This window comes from Chanodichthys erythropterus, chromosome 15, assembly GCF_024489055.1.
Source record: "Chanodichthys erythropterus isolate Z2021 chromosome 15, ASM2448905v1, whole genome shotgun sequence".
NCBI lineage: Eukaryota > Metazoa > Chordata > Actinopteri > Cypriniformes > Xenocyprididae > Chanodichthys > Chanodichthys erythropterus.
The window spans coordinates 944,731-965,461 of record NC_090235.1 but is presented as its reverse complement, the minus strand read 5'-3'; the positions used below and the strand labels follow the sequence as shown (position 1 = coordinate 965,461).

The window sequence follows — 20,731 nt, the reverse complement described above, 5'->3', positions numbered from 1 at the left end:
GTTGTCCCAAAAAGTAACATCACAATGCAAACAATTGTAACTTAAATAAAAAAAAAAAAATAATAAAAAAAAATATTATATATATATATATATATATATATATATATATTTTAAGTGAACTATGAGCAGAGCATTTTTTTGACAAGTTATGTGAGATTCTCCAGACTATGGTGCCTTCAGCCCACTTATATAGTTTCAAACACATCACTTAGTTTTCAACTTCAGTGCTCACAGCTTGAGTTCAAATGGCACTGCCTTATTAATTATGGATCATACCCTTAGCTGTGCCAAGCGAAACTCCCGTGTGTCAGAAACACCTGTTTTGTGCTGCAACTGAAACCAATCATAGACACCTAGCAAAAGTAACATGCCATTTCACTTGAGTTAGTGCAGAACTGCACAATCCCGTCTTTGGTTTTATTAGAGAGGCACAAGTCAGCGTAAATGCTTTTTGTGATCTAGCGGCGCTGTTTAATAATACTTTCACATCACAGCATAGACTACAGCCTCAGAACACTAATCAGCCTTTAACAGCGATGCACACATGCATAAGCACATATGGGCCATAAAGAGCTAGCTCTCATGCACTATATAAGTAGCTTCTGTTCAGTCCAGATTAGTGTTTGTGAAAGGACTGTTACTGAAGTATGCGCCTTTTACAATAACACCAGAAGTTTTCTGAAATATTTACTACATGCATAACAGTTTCAAAGTGAGGAAAGGGAGTGTGTGATTGCCTAACACACAAACAGTTGTTTCTTTGAAATGATGTATGAAAAAAGTCAATGTAAACTGTTAAAAATGGTTTTCAAACACACATATGACAATAACACTCTAGATTGTGTTTTTGTGTAGGTGAAAATTAGATGTTCCTCTATGAAAAACATCATTTTGTTTGTGCTAGACTCTAGAGAATACAAAACCCGAACATGAACACACCTCAAACCACTGCCCGTGGGACTGCATCTTGAGGACAACGCAGGGGTCAGGCTTGGACAGAGCATCCCTGTCAGATATTCCTTTACAGGCCACACGAAGCTCCACTTTTGTCAGACATGGGCTGTTGAAGAGGCCCAGCGTGGTGGCAGCGGACTCATAGATGTTACTCATTTTGCATTTGTGTTTTCAAGCTGTAAAAGAAAATAAAATGTTTAGCTAAAGCATTAGTGCATACATATAATTCTCTATAAATAATATTAATAATAATAATAATCACCTATTTTTATAGTGTTTTTGCTGACTTGATCAATTAAAACACACTGTTGTAAAACTGCATTCAATAACTTGTGAGTGGTCTGATTTTTGACTTTTCCTTAAAACATCTGATAAAGTGGGACACTTTTTAAAACTGTTCTGATTGATTATGATCATTAATCATCATTCAATTATAAGCTAATGTCATACAACAGGAAAATTCCTCATCCGATATAGCACAGATACAATTCCTTTCGAAAGTCTGGGGCCATTAAGATTTCTTTAATAAAAATTCATACTTCTTTTCAGCAAGAATGCATTAAACTGATTAAAAGTAAGTACTGATTGAAAGTAAAGACTTTTACTTTGTTGCAAAACAAATTCTATTTTTTAAATGAATGCTGTTTTTTTAATGTTCTATTCATTAAAGAATCCAGAAAAAATGTCTCATGGTTTTCATAAAATACATTGATAATAATTAGAGATGCACCGATATTAAATTTCTCCACTGACACTGATAGCTGATTATTCAGGGTGATATCTGCAGATACCGATAATAATACCGATAGTTTGCTGGTTCTGCCTTTTATACCTTCTTTTAAATGAATGATAATTTCATTATAATTAATCATTATATTTTGAAAGAAATGCAGATAAACACTTTATTCTCTCAATTTTATCAACTTGCTTCAGAGTAACTGGTATCAATTTATAAACAAACACATATTAACTATTAACACTAATTAACTAAATTCTGAAGATTAAATTAATATTTCTTAACTTTCTGAATGTTATTAATTCATATAATTACTATTAATATTCAACATCAAAATGGTTTCTTAGCATTTTCTTTACACAGCACAAATTCAGTGCATTTTCCTGCCCTCTTTTGACTGACAGGATATATCGGCCCTGACTATCGGCTGTTTTTAAATTATAACATAAGGTAACATTTTCTTATTATTATTAGAGATAATCGGTATCGGCCTATAAAAGCAAAATTTCACATCGGTTGATAGCGATTATTGGTCGATATATCGGTGCATCTCTAATAATAATTAGAAATGTTACCTGAGCAGCAAATCAGCATATTAAAATGATATCTGAAGGATCATGTGACACTGAAAACTGAAGTAATGGCTGCTGAAAATTCAGCTTTGCCATCACAGAAATAAATTATATAAAAATAGAAAACCATTATTTTAAATTTTAATAATTGTTATATTACAGTTTTTACTGCTTCTTTTGATCAAATAATGAATCATCACATTGAGGCAGAGACTTGACCTGGTACCTTGATCAAAATTAATTATATAAGTAGTTTACTATAAATATTAAGTAAAATGCAGTGACTAACTGAATTTGTTCAAATGTCTATAACTAGCAAATAGGAATTACATGAAATATTATTGTAATATTATTATTAAATTTTTAATATATTTACATTAATTTACCATAGTGGAATCAAAAAAATTCCACTATGGAATGTTTTTTATGAGCGCACTACTTTGAATCTACCACTTTTTGTTCATTCACTCTAAGGTTACCTTAAGAAGCTATTGCTACCTGACCTGACCCTTAAAAAATACTATGATTAGTGTAACATTGTGTGGTTGATTCAGTCATGTTAAAGAAAATGTGTGAACACAACTAAATCCAGTTATGTGAAGATGAAGCACGTTTTATAGGTTAGCTGACAAAACATTTTTATACTGTAGTCTCTAGAGGAAAGCAGTCCTTGAAATAATTTGAATTAATCATGTTACACTTTTGAATGGACAAGTTCGAGCATGATAAGTGTGTGTTGATTAAAACAGAAAACGGGTGACTTGTTAAGTCAGAGACTCCGATAACGTTGCTTTATAATGAAATTGCTCTTCAGTCAGGCATCGTGTGGAATGAGCTCAGCGTCGTCCCCGTGGGAGAGATTCCCTGGAACACAGAGCGAGGAGCTGACCCCAATACTCTGAGACCATACCACAGAGAACGTGTATCTCTCTGTGTTACTCAATTATTCATGCCCTCTGCTTCCTTTGAGTGCCACATTTTTGTTATCATTATTGTTATTTTTAGATAAAAGAGGCCGACGTGCCGTTACGGGCTGCTGAAAACCTCCCGAGCCTTCCAGCCCTGCAAGATGGACAAAACTATTGCAAGCAACCTCTTGCAGTTCTTACAGTAAGCAATCCTAAGCGTGTCCCAGTTTGATGCAGTATTTTAATGCACCTGGCCAGATTAATTGAGGTGACTGCGTGTGAATAGCCCCCGTGCAGGTGTTTGCTCTGGGCGAGTGCACTGTTGTGCTCCCGTGTAGCCTATTTGCATTGCATGTATTGAAATAATCCTGGAAAGCATGGAGTTTACTGAAATATGATGAATAATCAAGTGCTCACATGGACCTTGCTGCTGGACAGCCTCATGTGCACCATGGCCTAATTTTCATGGTGTTCATTTGTGTTATAAAAGTTCATGGACAACAGATGCAGATCTGCTACATATACTAAATATGTAAATATTTACATTTTTCATTTAGCAGACGATTGTATCCAAAGCCACTCACAAATGAGGAATACTACAAGCAACTAATCTCTGCAGTGACTTTATTCTACGCTACAACAGCTCAATGAATCCAATGAAGTAATCAATAAATAGTTTTTCACCAAGGGCTGACCAAAACTTGTGCAACTACTTGGAAAATGTAGAGATCAAAATAAACAGACAAAGCATCCAAGTGCTCTGTTTTTATACAAATGAGGAATAAATAAATAAATAAATAAATAAATAAATAAATATATATATATATATATATATATATATATATATATATATATATATATATATATATATATATATATATATATATATATATATATATATATATATACACAATGCCCTCCAAAAGTTTGGAAACACCTCTGGCAAAGTGTGGATTTGGACGATATCAGCATAAATCCTTATCATTTTTTGGTACAAATACATTAAAGTAACTTGATATTATCAATGAAGACCAGCGATAATAATTTTCATTTTGATTACATAATAATGGCAATATATACATGTCAAAGTCAGACATGCCCTTTTACCAGCTGTGATGCCTGGTTACTGGTTTTAAACTTGGCCCAGGTTTGTAAAAGATTTTTGGGTCAGCACACCTTAATAGCTTCAATAATTGATTGCCAATTAAGTTTAGAATACAATGAACCAATTAGAACCCAGTTTAGGTCAGATAGCTGTTAATGGTGGATAGTTTTTTTCTATGTAAAAACTGTTTATTTAATAAAATATGTTTTCGTAGTTTGTGTTGTCCCTTACCAGTGCAAAATTATCACAAATTAAAAAGGATTCATGCCAATATTGTCGAAAACCCCACTTTTCTAGGGCGTTTCCAAACTTTTGGAGGGCAGTGTATATATATATATACATATAATATATAATATATATATATATATATTAGAATAACATGACATTTACGCATAGTCATGTCACATGACAAAATGGCTTCCTGCACCTTGGTTACGCCACTGACTTGGCAGGCAAAAGTTTCCGATATATTAAAGCAATTTTAAAACAAAACTGATTTCCTCATTATTATTATTATTATTATTATTATTATTATTATTATTTTAAAATGTGTTCCAAACAACGTGTGCCATCATTTCCTTTTTCAAGATTTACAGCCTATAAGTGCGCATTCTTTCTTGTTTAGTTTTCTGGCAAGTTACACCACGTAGCAATGTTTGACTTTTAGCTTAACGAAAAATACTGGAATGACTTTTAATTCAGAAATAGATGACATGTTCATCATGGAAGAGGTGCATTCAGATATGCTGTTTGCACGAATTGCATTTTTTATATTTTCTTATTTTAACGACCGATATACACCAAATGAAATATCAAATAACCTAAGATCGTGTAATCGATTTCCTATTATAATGAATATAGCCTATTTACTACGAACTATGCGCGTAATTAGTAGTACCAAAATGGGATTGAAACAGTCCAAGTCTGAACTGCACTTTATTTGCCCCCCCAAAAAAACACTGCTGACAGACTAATATTTTTTCTGTAGACATAAAATGCAAAATGTGTCCATACATGTACATATTTGGTCATGTAAGCATTAAACTGTGAGTTAAAATGGTTATTCCATCAATGCGTAAAACATCACCAAATTCTGCGCGTTTTGATATTAATGTGATAAAACTTACCCACTGTTTAAGTATAAGAACAAATTCCAAGCGATGCCAGAAAAAGTTCCTCAGTGCAGTTTGCGCACTGGACTCATTTTCCATTCGATTCCATGTCCAGATTGTCTACGGTGATAAAAGCAGCTCCATCGGGTTGAGCGTTAAAGGTGATGGATAGTCCGACCCGCAGTCTCCTCTCTCAACATAAGAGCAGGGCAGGCGCGCGCACTCTAGCTAACTTCACTGTTTAATCCTCCACCGTGAGAGCTGGAGAGGAAGTGCAGGGTCCGAACACAGTGAAACCCTGCACTCTGGCGGTTGGTAAAGTAAATTACAATTGGTGTGAGATCTTGTGAGACTGTACTTGGATGAATAAGCAGGGCCTTAGCTAATATGTTGGAATGGTTCTAGGGACCCAAGCAAGTCCCATGTCTGATCTCAACATAGCTGACCCCATGATGACCACTCCATACAAACTAAAATAGCATTTGTTGGGCTACTGATATAACAATGTTCATTTTGAGTGTATATGATTCATTTCTTTTTCAACTTTGTTAATGAAACAAAACAATTGCCAACACATCCATCAATCAATTTTCATGTGTATTTAAATAAAAGATAAGGGATCCAGAGTGAAGGGGCTTGGATACATCCTAGGATAAGATGAATATAAAATTAGGTATTTCTATTCTATTCTATTCTATTCTATTCTATTCTATTCTATTCTATTTCGGTATCCTGTCTAAGCTTGAATCAAGGCTGTGATTGAAGCATAATCACACTCAGCACTCTCAGTTTCTTTCTTTCTTTCTTTCTTTCTTTCTTTCTTTCTTTCTTTCTTTCTTAAGAATTTATTAATCTTAGTAGACTAAATGTTAATGTTAATTTCAACATTTAATAATACATTATTAAAATCAAAAGTTTGTTAATGCACTGTAAACTAACATGGACAAAGACTAATAATAATTAATAAACTTTATGATGGTCTATTTTTTTCTTTTCTGTTTTATTCTAAATAATAACCTATTCTAATCTATATTATCTATATAATCTATATTATTTATAGTACAGTACCGGTCAAAAGTTCGGAAAAATTACTATTTTTAATGTGTTTGAAAGAAGTCTCTTATGCTCTCTAAGCCTTCATTTCTTTGTTCAAAAATGCAAAAAAAAATTTTATTTAATATACGTTAAAATACAATTTATTTCTGTTTTGCAAAGCTGAATTTTCATCAGCCATTACTACAGTCTTCAGTGTCACATGATCCTTCAGAAGAAATCATATTTAATTCTATTATTCTACAGCATGCCAGATAAGAATCCAATGCTAGTTTTGGGTTCCCCAAAGAATCTTTCAGTGAAAAGTTCATAAAATACCAATTTTTTTTTATTTTTATTTAGAACATTTTTCATAATGTAAAGAACCATTTTTCTATTTTAAAGTATCTTTTTGTGCAGTTGATATGATCCATGATATTAAATGTTCTTCACGTAGCCATGGATGCTCATAAAGAAGCTTTTTTTTTAATTCTTTTTTTATTCTATTCTATTAACCTGAGCTTTGGGGCTGTGATTGCGGCTCGCAGTGGTCCACGCCCAACAGAAAAGCAAAGCTCGGCTCTGCGCGAAACATCCGGGGCTCATTCAGGGGTGTCACTCAAGCCTGCGAAGATGGCGACGACGGGCAGAAATACACTCCTGTCGGTTAGCACAAATGTAAATAACAGCATATCCGAAAGCCAAAACCCCGAGGAGGATGACGGACAGAATTTATGGTAGGCCTAGCCTGTTCTTTTATTCCCCATTCAATCTCAGTTGTATGTGCAGAACGCGGCTTTAGGTGGCCCAGAGCCGCATGTGACAGTTGTTAGCCGCTAACTTGCAAATTGCCCCAGCCGGGCAGGTACACACAGGCCAGCCTGAATCAATGATCCCAGGGATGCATATTCTATAAAGCAACGTGATTTAAAAGCTAACGCCACTCTGTGTTCCTTTACGTTCAGGTCATCGATATTGAGTGAGGTGTCGACGCGCTCTCGATCAAAATTGCCGTCAGGAAAGAATGTGGTGGTTATGGGTGGGTGTTTTTTTTTTTTTTCCTCTGTCACACATAAATGCTGTTTCATGTCTGCTGTGCATCATATTGACCTGCATCCTATGGTTCATTATTATTAAAAAGCGTACAATGCTGACTGAATGCAAGGGTTTAACGGTACCTATCGCTCGCTCTATATGTGCACTGATGTTATTGTAAGTGTGCTGTTATTGTTAATGAGCGTACGTCATTGTCTCCAGTCATCGCCGTCAGACACCGCGCGCACAAAAGACATTATGTCTGTTGCGTTAATTTGATATAAAACGGACATTTATTCCGTTTTAACGATTTACATATGTTACAGACTGTCGAGTTTGGTGAATAGAGATAATCCGCACTCTCAGACACGGGCTATGTCTCCAACCCTACCGTGCAGCCTACCTAGACAGCACCATAGACGTGTTCCGATGAACAAAATGCTACCTCGAACTGTATGAGATACTAAAAAGGCTGTATGGGTGGGTATGGTGCATAGAAAGTGCTTTATAGGCGTCCATGATGACTAAAAATGCTGTCTAGTTAGGCAGCTCACTAGTTTTTGAGACGCACCCATGAGTGAATGGCTCATGTTTGTTGCTCCAGTGGGTGCGCTTTACTCATAGGGCGTCACGATACTGTCATGCAACTCTGTTGAGCATCTTCAGAAAAATATTTCTGTTTGTATAATTATTTCCAGGACTGTTTTAACTATGTTCTGGGCATGTGTTTTTACCATATTTACCATATTAAGATGATAATGTTTTATTAATAAAGTTTCTGGAGCTGTAATGACTGTGCAGTCAGCAGTCCTTTTTTGTTGTTTTTCCCACCATATAAAATCACATTTTTTTTGTCTTTGCCAAACCTGAATTCACAGTTATTCCATAAATTCTCAATCTACATATAATAATAATAATAATAATAATAATAATAATAATAATAAATATAAAATTTAGTACCAGATGTTCCAAAAAAAAAAAAAAAACTTTCAGTGGCATTTTTGCCTAAATCTCTGGTTAAGACCTTTTTATATGTTGTTGTTTTTTATTTAATAAGGAGTAAATGTCTATAAAATAGATCTTTAGCACCCTTTAAGAAGCACTGCAGCCATATGTACATTTTTCAATTAACCTGTTTTTTATTTGCATTTCTCTGCATGTTATTGTAACGACAGGTGAGAGAAGTGCAGCATGCATGCTTATATATGTTTTTCAGAATCCAAAAGTATCTAAGCTCCTAAGTGTTTAATATAATATTCTGTTTGTTAATCTGACTTGTTTTACAGGTGAGGTGGGGTCTGGTAAGACCACCCTGGTTGCCAAACTACAAGGCGTAGAAGAGTACATGAAGGGCCGGGGGTTAGAGTACCTGTATTTCAGTGTTCACGATGATGATATTGATGGTAAGAATTAGACAGTACAGTTTGATATTGACAAATATAATATAGACCATTTTTGGTTGTGATCCACAACAATCAATTGCTTTTAACACTGCAGTATTTTGAGGCAAATATTTTAGTAGTGCGTAAGTAATTAGTCCTTTATTAAAATGAGAAAGTGTTGGTTGTAAACAATAATTGAGCATTGAGATCTCAAAGTTATTGAGTGTTATTTGTAATTTATTATTTTTGATGTGCATTTTAAGTCAGTCTAAAGCATAAATACTGTTACTGTTTTAAAGGGGTGGTTCATTGTGATTTCACTTTTTAATCTTAAATTAGTGTAATGCTGCTGTTGGAGCATAAACAACGGCTGCAAAGTTAGGGTGCTCAAAGTTCAATGCAAAGGAAGATATTTTCCTTTAAATAATTCTCTGTTTAAGGACTACAACAATCGGCTGGTAGGGACTACAACAAGCTTCTTCCCGGGTTGGTGACATCACTAACTCTAAAATTTACATAAACCCTGCCCCAGAGAACATGCAACAAAGGGGGTGAGGCCATGTTATTGCAATAAAGTACGTAACACAAATGCAAAATAGCATGTCATAAAAGCAAGATGACAACATGAAAAATTATAACAGTAATTAAACTAAACTATAACTGTTCTGTCTTCATGCAGCATATATTCTTTGGCTCTGTAAGCATCTTGGAACAGTTCCCACATGAGCGATTTATAGATTATCATGACAGAATATGCTAATCAATGGCTTTAAGATAGTTAACTCCACATCAGCTACATAAATTCATCATCTAACCATTCAGAAACTTCCTGTTGCGTTCTACGTTGTCACTTCTTGAGTCTCTCTCTCATTGTCGGACTCCGTTTTGAACATAAAAGACTGAACAGTTTCTGACATTTTCAGTGAGTCTGAGGTAATCGGCGCTGCTAACGCAAGCTCTTGAAACTCCGCCCTCTTCATAGGAGCAGCAGCTCATTTGCATTTAAAGGGATACACACAAAAACGGAACATTTTTGCTCACCCTCAAAAAGTGACAAATTTAACATGCTATAAAAAATTATCTATGGGGTATTTTGAGCTAAAACTTCACATACACACTCTGGGGACATCAGAGACTTATTTTACATTTTGTAAAAGTGGCATTAAATGACCCCTTTAAAGATATTATTTCTTAGTTATTCAAGACATTATCTGTAATCTGTTAGTAAAGAGGCAGCCTAATGACCAACATTAGGTAATTCAATAAAGCTAATGAAACTCTCTTTTTGGCAGATGATGCACGGTGTAATGCATGGGTGCTGGATGGGGACCTGTACCACAAAGGCCTGCAGAAGTTCGCCATATCGACAGAGAACCTGGAGGACTCGTTGGTTCTGTTTGTGGTCGATATGTCCCGGCCCTGGTTGGCCATCGATTCACTGCAGAAATGGGGCAGCGTGGTGAGGGATTTTGTGGACAAGCTCAGAGTTCCCCCTGAAACCATGAGAGAGCTGGAGCACAGATGTGAGTAGCGTCTTTGTGTGTGCGTTTTAGATTGTGAGCGTGTTCGCATGCTAAGTACCCTGCAGGAATGCTCTAGTGTGGTGATGCATTTTGATCTGTGATAGTCCTATAGATCGCTGCAGGCGGTGCTGACATTTCTTATACTTGCATGAATGAGTTTCCAGTTAGTAAATAACCTTTAGTAAATGCAGTTAGAATGTGACTGTGTGTGCATGCAGTGACAAAGCAGTTCCAGGAGTATGTGGAACCAGGAAGTGATCTGGAAGCTGTGCCACAGAGAAGGAATCCTGAGTCGGAGGAAGAGAGTGTCCTGCTGCCGCTGGGAGATAACACACTCACACACAACCTGGGCCTGCCTATAGTGGTGGTCTGCACTAAGGTACACCTGCTGCCTCAAACTACTCCTGACATGTAATTAAAATATATTTAAAACACACTGGATGCATTTATACACTACCATTCAAAAGTTTGGGGGTGGTAAGTTGTTTTTTTTTTTTTTTTTTATAGTTTTGAAAAAAGTCTCTTATGCTAACCAATGTTGCATTTATTTGATTAAAATACAGTAAAAGCAGTAATATTGTGAAATATTATTACAATTTAAAATGTTTTTTTTTTTTTTTTTTCAAAATGTAATTTATTCCTGTGATGCAAAGCTGAATTTTCATTATCATTACTAATCTTTAGTGTCACATGATCCTTCAGAAATAATTTTAATATGCTGATTTAGTGCTCAAGAAACATTTCTTATTATTATTGATGTTCAAATCAGTTGTGCTGTTTAATGTGTTTGTGGAAACCATGATACATTTTTTTTTTCCAGGATTCGTTGAAAAGAAATTTCAAAAGAACAGCATTTATAACAACCTTATAAATATCTTTAATGCCACTTTTGGTGAATTTAATGCATCCTTGCTGACTAAAAATATGAATTTTCAAAAAAAAAAGTACTGACCCCAAACTTTTGAACAGTGTTGTATTTATATTATTGGCAGTTTGAGTGAAAAGTTAACATCTGACCACATAGCAGTTTACATGATCAATGTCACAAATGTGATTGGTAAACTAAAATAGTAAAGAATTCTGTATATTTTTTACTTTTTCATTATTTTAAAATATCTAGAATCTTAAGGCCTTTAGTTTGTTTCCTCAGATTTCGTTAATGTGCTCTCTAATATAATATATTAATGGAGTCTCCCTTTCATAATTCTCTCTCTCTCTGTAGTGTGATGCGATCAGCACTTTGGAGAAGGAGCACGATTATAAAGATGAGCACTTAGACTTCATCCAGTCTCACATTCGACGTTTCTGCTTGCAGTGTATCCTTACACATCAGCACATCTGAACCAAAGATGTAATGACAATTATATTTCCCCCTGCACATCTTAGTCATCTGGTGGACAGGTTATTTCCACGTTTGATTTCGATTTGGGGCTTCCAACGATTATGAAAACAAGTTGAGATAAAATGATTATTGTGCCGCTGCCACATTCCATCCAGTGCACATTCTTTTCCCTCACAGCGGTGCGCTTTTGTTCTTCCCTTAAAACCCAAACTTAACATCCAAATCAGCCAAATAAGTGAGTCTTGCAAAATGCAGTCTACTGTTGCTAAACTATGGGAAGTGTTTGATATTTAACTGTTATTAAAAGTGAAAAGAGACACTGTTCCCCAGATGGATTTCTTTTTGAGTCGGAGCTGAACACAGATAAGAAAATAGGTTTCGGATATGCAAACACAAAAGCACAAAAATGTCATAATGCATGAGAGTATTCATGTAAACACAGTGGATTATGTCTTAAAGTAAGGGTACGCTATTGAGAGAGAAATCGTGTGTGTAGCAGTATACTGGATCCATGCATTAGCTCTTAAAGTGACAGCAGCCTAATAAACCTGTTGCACATTCTGTCATTAATGATAATCAAACATCAAATAACAAAAGAAATTCACTCACTGTTCTTGAATGAATAACTTAATTATATAAGGATTAATCTATATTTAATGTGTACAGTAAGTCTATGCTGTGTTATGTAAGGGATAATGCACATCCAGCCGGTTGTTATTTCAGAATAAACCCTGACATGGTGATCAGGTCTTGCATCAGCCTGAAGGGGTATATTCTGAGATAACAACCGGCTGGATGTACATTATCTCGCTTATTACACGGCTACCTGCCACATAAGTAGATAATTAGACACAAAATATTAATCTGAGTAGAAATATTTTATTAGCTCTTTAAACGCAAAGCTTATGCGGAGAGAGCAGTTGCTAGCTGCAAGTTCAAACTAGATGGACATTTAAGGGATGTGGTCCAGTCATACCACTTATTAAATGGCATTTTACCACATAAATAATTATGGGGATAAGAAATCTTGATCTGAGATGAAACTGTTTTAAAATAATGCCTGTTCCTTTCTGAAAACTTAAAACAGTGTTTGTGTTTGTCTGTTTTGTTTGTAAGTAGTTTTTTTGTTCGTATTGTATTGTTGACTGTTCACTTGTCTTATTAAATTATTTTGAGGACATTTCTTCTTACATTAGTTAACCTAGTACTAGTTTTTGCTGAATAATCGAGTTTTGTGAAATTTCACTGATATTTAAAATTACTTATATCGTGAAATAAGAATTGATCATATTGCCCACAAATAATCGTGTTAAATAGTTGTGATTTCAATATTGAACAAAACTAATCATAATTATGATTTTTGCCATAATCGAGCAGCCCTAGTCAGTACTTTTGGATGCATCTGAATACAGAATGTTGCAGTGCTTATTATAAATGATTTATCTGTGCATATCATTATTATTCTCTTTTTTTTTTACATTTTAATGCGATTTTTTTTTTTTTTTTATCTTTAATCTAAAACATTAAATCCCCCTTCCCCTCTTAGGGTGGATCTATACATCCTCCATGCCTGACTGCAAACTGACATTCAGATCTGCCTCATTTTAGTTAGCAACGCCCAACTTTCTATGATCCAATCAGTTCCCGAAGGATGAAATCAAATTCCGCTCTACATTTTTCGCATTTCTGAAGTTGTTTCCCTCGGATATGTCACAATAGGGAAGAACAGACTAGGGAAACTTCCGTTTCATGCCGACTTTAATGTCTTGTTTAACAGTAGAACTGGCTGCTTTCCAAAAATCTGTAAGCAGGGAGAGTCAAAGTGGAGAGAACACATGTTTCTGCTTAAATGTAACCTCATCTTGTTTTTCTCCTTCACAAGTGACCTTTCAGATGGGGCAGCACTACTCTACACATCCATGAAGGAGAACAAAAATCTAGATTTGTTATATAAATACCTCGTTCACAGGTTATATGGCTTTCCCTTCAACATCCCAGCTCAGGTGGTGGAGAAAGACTCTGTGTTTATGTAAGTGTTTGGATGTCAAGAAACATGTTGATTTTTATTTTACTACTAAAGTCTGCATGTTCAATCCAAATCAATTCAATATCTATCTTTGTTATGTAGAAAACAATGTAATAACTCACTCCACAACTGAAACAAGGAATTAATTGTTAATGGACAAAATTCCCACCATACTTTTTCTAAATATATATTCTCATTCACCTGTAATATGTCATATTATTGGTGTAAAATTGGTAATTAAATTGTTTCTTTAAATGGTAAATGTATTCATATTATCTGTGTCTCACTTTCAGTCCGTCAGGATGGGACAATGAAAAAAAGATTGCCATTCTGCATGAAAATTTTCAGACAGTAAAAGCAGACGACAACTTTGAAGATGTAATAGTGAAACCTCCAGTTAGAAAGGTAAAGACTCTTTCCTAATTTGACCTTTGCCAGTGTATGTGCAAGTAGCTATAGAGTCTCTCTTTCTTAGCGATTGCTCATTTCTGACTTTCTGTCTTTCCAGTTTGTACATGAGAAGGAAGTTCAAGCTGAAGATGACCAAGTTTTTCTACTAAAGTTGCAGGTAATTGTTAAATATTGTATAATATCATCATCATTTTGTTTTATTCTTTTTTTATATATATATATTATACACACACACACATATATATAATATTATATTATATTATATACAGTACAGTCCAAAAGTTTGGAACCACTAAGATTTTTAATGTTTTTAAAAGAAGTTTTGTCTGCTCACCAAGGCTACATTTATTTAATTAAAAACACAGTTATTTTAAATTGTAATAATATTTCACAATATTACTGTTTTTTACTGTGTACTATTTAAATATATTTGACAAAGTAATTTATTCCTGTGATGCAAAGCTGAATTTTCAGCATCGTTACTCCAGTCTTCAGTGTCACATGATCCTTCAGAAATCATTCTAATATGCTGATTTGCTGCTCACACATGCTCACACACATACATTATATATATATATATATATATATATATATATATATATATATATATATATATATATATATATATATATATATATATATATATATATATATATATATATATATATATATATATATATATATATATATATATATATATATATATATATATATATATATTATTATATATATTATATATAAAAATATACATAAAAATATACACTCAATGGCACGTTTAAGAAAAAAAACAAAATAATGATGATATTATACAGCTTAAATGAGTACACCCCCTTTGAAAAGTAACATTTTAAACAATTATCACAATGAACACAAAAACAATTTCTAAAATGTTGACAAGACTAAGTTTTATATAACATCTGTTTAACTTATAACATGAAAGAAAGGTTAATAATATAACTTAGAGAATAAAATTTTCAGTTTTACTCAAATTAGGGTGATGCAAAAATGAGTACACCCCACTGAAAGTCTCTGGAGCAAAGCTAAATTTTAGACTAAAATGTCAAATTTAACAAGAATTCAACCACAGGTGAGTCTAATTATTCATTACACAGGTGTCCAGTACAGTTGACTATAAAAGTGTGTTAAAACATCCTTCCCATTTCATGCTGTCAGCAATGGCACCACATGGAAGAGAAATTTCACAAGACTTGAGAAAGAAAATAATTTCAAACACCAAGAAAAGTTAAGGCTACAAGAAGATCAGCAAAGCTTTACTTATCAGTGAGAATACTGTAGCAAAAGTGGTACAAAAATTTTAAAAAGATGGAACTGCAGCCATCTCACAGAGTCGTCCAGGTCGTCCACGGAAGTTAACACCTCGACAGGAGTGGCTCCTGATCTGAACCCAATCAAACACCTATGTGGAATTCTGAAGAGACAAGTTGAGCATCACTCTCCATCCTGAATCCAGTCTCTAGAAGAGGTCATTCTAGAAGAATGGAAAAAGATAATGTTGCAAAATGTCGCCAACTTGTTCATTTCATGCCTAGAAGACTTGGTGCTGTCATTAAAAATCATGGAGGCCATACAAAGTACTAGAAGTAGTAGTTTTGGTTGTGGGGTGTACTCATTTTTGCATCATCATAATTTGAGTAAAACTGAAAAATGTATAATCTAAGTTATATTTTTAACCTTACTTTCGTGTTATAAGTTAAACAGATGTTATATTAAACTAAGTCTTGTAAACATTTTGGAAATTGTTTTTGTGTTCATTGAGATATTGTTTAAAATGTTAATTTTACTATGATGTTACAAATGTTATAAATGTTACTAATATATAATATATATATATATATATATATATATATATAATTATATCATTTATTCCTGTTATGGCAAAGCTGAATGAATAAAAAGATGACTGAAAAGTAAAAAAAACAAAACAGCATTTTTATTTGAAATAGAAATCCTTCATAACAATGCCTTTCCTGCCACTTTTGATCCATTTAATAAAAAGTATTAATTTCTTTAAATGTGTATATATATGTATTTCTTTAAATATATATACATATATATATATACATACACAAACAACAAAAAAAAAGGTTACCCAAAGGTTTCATTTTCCAGTCTAAAACTAAATGTGGGATAAAGTGAGATTTCGTGAGACTGCAGCTATAGCAGCTATAGTCTCTATCCTGAAAAGTTTTGTTAGTGATTAATAAAACCTGTTTGTCAAACAAATCATTACCAAATTGGAAGGAAATAGACTCTGAATAATTTTTCTGTCTTTGTCCTGTTCCCAGTCTCTGTTATCTAAACAGCCTCCAGTTTCTGCAGGAAGACCAGTGGTGAGTGTTTTACATTTTCGATTTACATTTTAGCCTACAGTGTTACTCCCTGATGAATCATGTTTTGGGTGGAGACTTTTTCTGCTGCAAGACATTTACATATATTAATTTCCCAGACACTTTCATCCGAAGTGATTTAAGTAAAGATCAATACTAATTATTGCAAAATGTTTACATTTGAATTAATGTATCTTTTTTTTCTTTCTTTTTTTTAAGTTGTATAATCCTAAAACGTTTCTATATATGTGTGTAACAGGACCCAACGAACAGAGCTCCCACTGGCTCACCAAGGACGACCAACCGTTCAGCGGCGGCTAATGTAGCCAACGTCATGCCCATGCAATCAGGTACCAAGAAGATTGATCCCAACATGAAAGGTTTGTATAAGTGCCCCTTATTCAGGATGCATGCCTGCGTCTTCTCGCCACCTTTCTCTTTCCTTCTGTATCCGTTTCTCTATTTCCTCTCCTCGGCTGCATCTTTCCAACTTTGGGAGCAACAGCTTTTGGAGTCACACCTGTCTACTTTCTGGGGATTTATTTTTTTTCCAAGTCCCTGGATCTGGTTTCCTGGTTTTCACCACTCTTTCATTTTGGGAAGAATGAACATTTGACCTTCAACATCCTCTTTTGTGACAAAGCTTATTTATTTAGCTTCATGGGAAAAATGTTAGATTGTTTTAGGCTGCAGTGATCATGAATACACTTTCAGTGTCTCCAGAGATTGTTTTTCAGGATCTCTTCTTGTATGCAGATGAGGGCTCTCATGGGTTTAGATCATAGGAAAATTGCTGCCATGTTTATAGAGGATTAGTAAAGCTTGTTGGGATTAAAGCTTGTTTCCTTGCTGAATTTCTCTTAGACTTTCATTTTGACTTCCTCCTTTACACACATTTTTAATTCCAGCTTAGCGTCTGGTACAAATTACTGTTTTGCATTGATCTGAAACTAGTTTAGGCAGTCAGGTGAGTTTCAGCTTGTATAATTGTGCTAATTATTGTAATTTCTCATGGCAGGAGGTCAGACCAGTGAGGGCGTGCTGGCTAATTTCTTCAACAGTCTGCTGACTAAGAAAGCAGGCTCACCCGGCCCAGGCGGCCAACCTACAGGAGGAGGGAGCAACACACCAGGAACAGTCCGCAAGTCAGGTGAGAGATCCTTCTTGACACTGTCACTCAGACATTCATATATATCCACTATCATAGTGTATTTGAAGTGTTTTGACTTGAAGGGCTTGAATTTGTATTTCAACAACAGAAAATTCTGTATAAAACCTGTTTTACATGGTACGAAGCGGCACGTGTTGTCTTGCATGACTCCTAGTAGTACCACCATGCAGGATTAAACGATTTTATGCTTTCGCAACATCATTGGCTACGTTTTCATCCAAAGTTGCAAATTTAACTTTTGTGCAAAATTGGAACATCTCATAAAACAATTGCAAATAAAGCACTATTTATATCCCATGTTCAAGAGAACACAGTCTTCTCTTCCTGGGGAATTGGTGCAAAATGTCTGTATTAAAAATGTAAGTTGCTGCAATCAGGGAAGTCACTATGGCTCTTTTGTCCTACATCATAAATGACTTGTGCCTCAGAGAATGCAGATGAAACATTCTTAATCATATTTTCCTTTGGTATCTTTATTTTGAAGGCCTTATATGGTTTCATTACAGATATATTGGGAACTCAATATGGCTCCAAGCATAAATTGTTAAATTCTTAAATGCTAGAATTCAGCTTAAGCAGTAGTGGGTATTGTTGTGCAGGCGTTGAGACATTCAACAATGTCTCAGTGGTGAATCTCATCACATACCATGTAAAATTACCTTTACAACTACTTAATCTGATGAAATTCAATATAATATAAATTGTACTGTAGCCTGTTTTTGAGACTCTCCACCATTTTACAACATCAGTTTCACAAAAAGCTGTAGTGTGACCATGTCAACATATGAAAACACCCTGTTTCTGTGGACTGAGAACCTTGGAGTGTTTTTTTGTCTTCTTAGTCTTTTAAGATTGCAAGTCATGTATTCAAAATTAAAAATATCTCCCTAAAAAAATACCACCCACCTCATATGAAACTCAGCCCTCAGAAAGAGTTATGTTGACTTAGTAGATGACCGATTCTTGATGTTGCAAATGAAGGAGCAGGTCTGTGAGATTATCTTCAAAACACTTCAAAACTCGTCTTGTTCATGTTGTACTGTACATGTGTGAGGTCACTGAAGTTTGTCCCCTGTTCTCCCTTTTTGTTTGTTTGTCATTATATTGTCCTCATCACCCTACTCTCCTGCACCTTTTTTATCCTCCCACCCCAGATCTCTGACATCAGCAACGGTAAAATATATATACTTGATAAAATCTCCTCTGCATGTGCAGCTAAAAACCCAGCTAATCATTGAAGTTGAAATGTCACCCTCATTGTTCACAGTGCATCCGATTACTAATAACCAGTAATTTATCACAAAATGCAACAGCGCAAATTAACGCAAATTAGCACAACCTCCTTAAAGCGATAAAAATTATCACTTACGCTCATGTGGTTCCAAACCTGTATGACATACTTTCTTCTGTGGAAATTACTTTAAAATGTCTCTGGGCCTGTTTACACCTGGTCACTTCATGCCTTTTCTCTGATCTGATAGCTATCCGGTTGAGAAAAGACCAGTGCTGTGTCCCAATTTGCCTACTTATACTACGCCCTAAAAGTATGTACTCTTTCTGTGAACAAAAAGTACTTACATTTGAGTGTGCAGCAAAAGAGTAGACAAGCTTTGGGACATACTATCACGTCATACAATTGCGTCTTTTTTCTCTGTCGCATCCCGTCACCGTAAACTGGCCTGTCAATCATCTTACATCCTCCACATTTTATTTAGCTAATTTCCTACCATATCGGAGAGAAATGCAGCACGTTGATATGCAGTCGCGGGTCTTTCATGTGGAGAACTCTCCTCATATTAATGCATAATGATGCATTTTAAAGTTAATGGCCAATCGGATCTTTATAAAAGTCCACATTGGTATTTGCAGATGAAAAATAACACAGATAACATTTTCTATCAGGTTGAACTGATTATTAGTCACTCAAACCTCTCAGCGTCGATCGCGCGTATCCGCCATGTTTTGTAGTTTTTTAACACTTTTTACTCGTGTTTGTAGTTCTGAACTGAATCCCCATCCAACGTGCAATGGGTTGTGGGCAATATTAGCCTTTATAGTCTGCACAGATCCACACTTCGAAAATCTACCAGAATCAGTACACCATCCGGGGACTTTTGGCATACTCTTTTCAACATACTATGCTTTGGGACACACTTATTTTAATCTCACATACTATTAAGGATGGATAGTATGGACATTGGGATGCAGGATAGGCCTAAATGCATTCCGAAATGCTTTTGAGACAGATTTAAAGCCGATAACTCGAACCACTTCAGGAGGTGGTCTGAGACTTATTTCAGGTGAAACTGGACTAGTGTAAATGCATCTTGTAGTACACATCACAGCGTTATTGGCTATATGACATCTTTTAGCCAGATATTACAGTGCTATGTAACACACACTGCTGCAGAGTAGCTGAATATCTCTTTAGCAAGCCAACACACAAACTGCTGCAAATGAAAATGAAAGTTTCAGACGGTCAACACACAATCATCTTTATTAAAAGTAGTGAGACTTAGAGCCTGTCCACACGGGTTTAGCTGTATATGCAAACATTTTGTATCGTATAGGCATTTCGTCCAGACGTATCCGACATTTTGGGAGCCTGAAACCGATATTTTTTTTAAAACCGGGTCCCAGAGTGAATAAATCTGAAAATGACTCCCTTGCGTTTTCGTTTGTACAGCCAATCCGTATTTTTTGTGAAACGATAATGTCATCACCCCACGTCTCGACCCTAAGCTTGATCCAGCCTGAAAACTACCTTTTTTTTTTTTTTTTTTTTTTTTTTTTTTTTTGGTCATGATTTGAGTGTTTTAAAAAAAAAATTTATGAGTCAGTTGTTGCCAGATTTCATTGGTGATTTCAAATATGAAATTTAATTGAAAGCTTGGCAAACAGCTTTGGAGAATTTGATGTTTCCCCATTCAAAGAGAAGGGAGCTGTACTTGCATGTCCGAAAGGCATTTCAAAGATAGCCGCCAAATGAAATGACTTGTCTAAAAGGGACTTTGGCAAGGTTTATACGCATGCTCCAAGTACTATTCTCCGTTTTTAGTGTATCTCTGTGGTAG

The 20,731-nt window shown here is 34.9% G+C and overlaps 3 protein-coding genes across 9 annotated transcripts in view; 1 reads left to right on the top strand and 2 right to left on the bottom strand.

Annotated features, from left to right (window-relative positions):
* Positions 1-5,565, bottom strand: part of cpne4b (copine IVb) — a 36,800-nt gene extending 31,235 nt beyond the window's left edge. Inside the window, exons 1-2 of the mRNA XM_067411005.1 lie at positions 5,403-5,565; positions 940-1,130 (exon numbers count right to left, since the gene is read on the bottom strand). Of these exons, the coding sequence (XP_067267106.1) occupies positions 940-1,110 (171 nt within the window). The 5' untranslated portion in view covers positions 1,111-1,130; positions 5,403-5,565. The remainder of the gene's footprint in view (positions 1-939; positions 1,131-5,402) is intronic.
* Positions 5,566-7,040: 1,475 nt separating this feature from the next.
* Positions 7,041-20,731, top strand: part of dync1li1 (dynein, cytoplasmic 1, light intermediate chain 1) — a 21,639-nt gene continuing 7,948 nt past the window's right edge. The window contains exons 1-13 of one of the 4 annotated variants that reach the window (XM_067410808.1): positions 7,041-7,156; positions 7,385-7,458; positions 8,741-8,857; positions 10,129-10,359; positions 10,578-10,738; positions 11,582-11,675; positions 13,595-13,730; positions 14,021-14,132; positions 14,236-14,295; positions 16,445-16,489; positions 16,746-16,866; positions 17,505-17,636; positions 18,812-18,830. In XM_067410808.1, the coding sequence (XP_067266909.1) occupies positions 7,053-7,156; positions 7,385-7,458; positions 8,741-8,857; positions 10,129-10,359; positions 10,578-10,738; positions 11,582-11,675; positions 13,595-13,730; positions 14,021-14,132; positions 14,236-14,295; positions 16,445-16,489; positions 16,746-16,866; positions 17,505-17,636; positions 18,812-18,819 (1,395 nt within the window). In that variant the 5' untranslated portion in view covers positions 7,041-7,052 and the 3' untranslated portion in view covers positions 18,820-18,830. The remainder of the gene's footprint in view (positions 7,157-7,384; positions 7,459-8,740; positions 8,858-10,128; positions 10,360-10,577; positions 10,739-11,581; positions 11,676-13,594; positions 13,731-14,020; positions 14,133-14,235; positions 14,296-16,444; positions 16,490-16,745; positions 16,867-17,504; positions 17,637-18,811; positions 18,831-20,731) is intronic. The other 3 variants (XM_067410807.1, XM_067410806.1, XM_067410809.1) reach the window with 3 other exon arrangements.
* The window catches only part of LOC137037065 (CKLF-like MARVEL transmembrane domain-containing protein 7), a 20,658-nt gene continuing 14,841 nt past the window's right edge, over positions 14,915-20,731 (bottom strand). For 2 of the 4 annotated variants that reach the window (XR_010897234.1, XR_010897235.1), the window contains one exon: positions 14,915-15,627. Coding sequence is in view for 1 of the 4 variants with exons in the window: in XM_067410811.1 (XP_067266912.1) it covers positions 15,623-15,627 (5 nt within the window). In the remaining 3 variants the exon portion in view is untranslated. The remainder of the gene's footprint in view (positions 15,628-20,731) is intronic. The other 2 variants (XM_067410811.1, XR_010897237.1) reach the window with 2 other exon arrangements.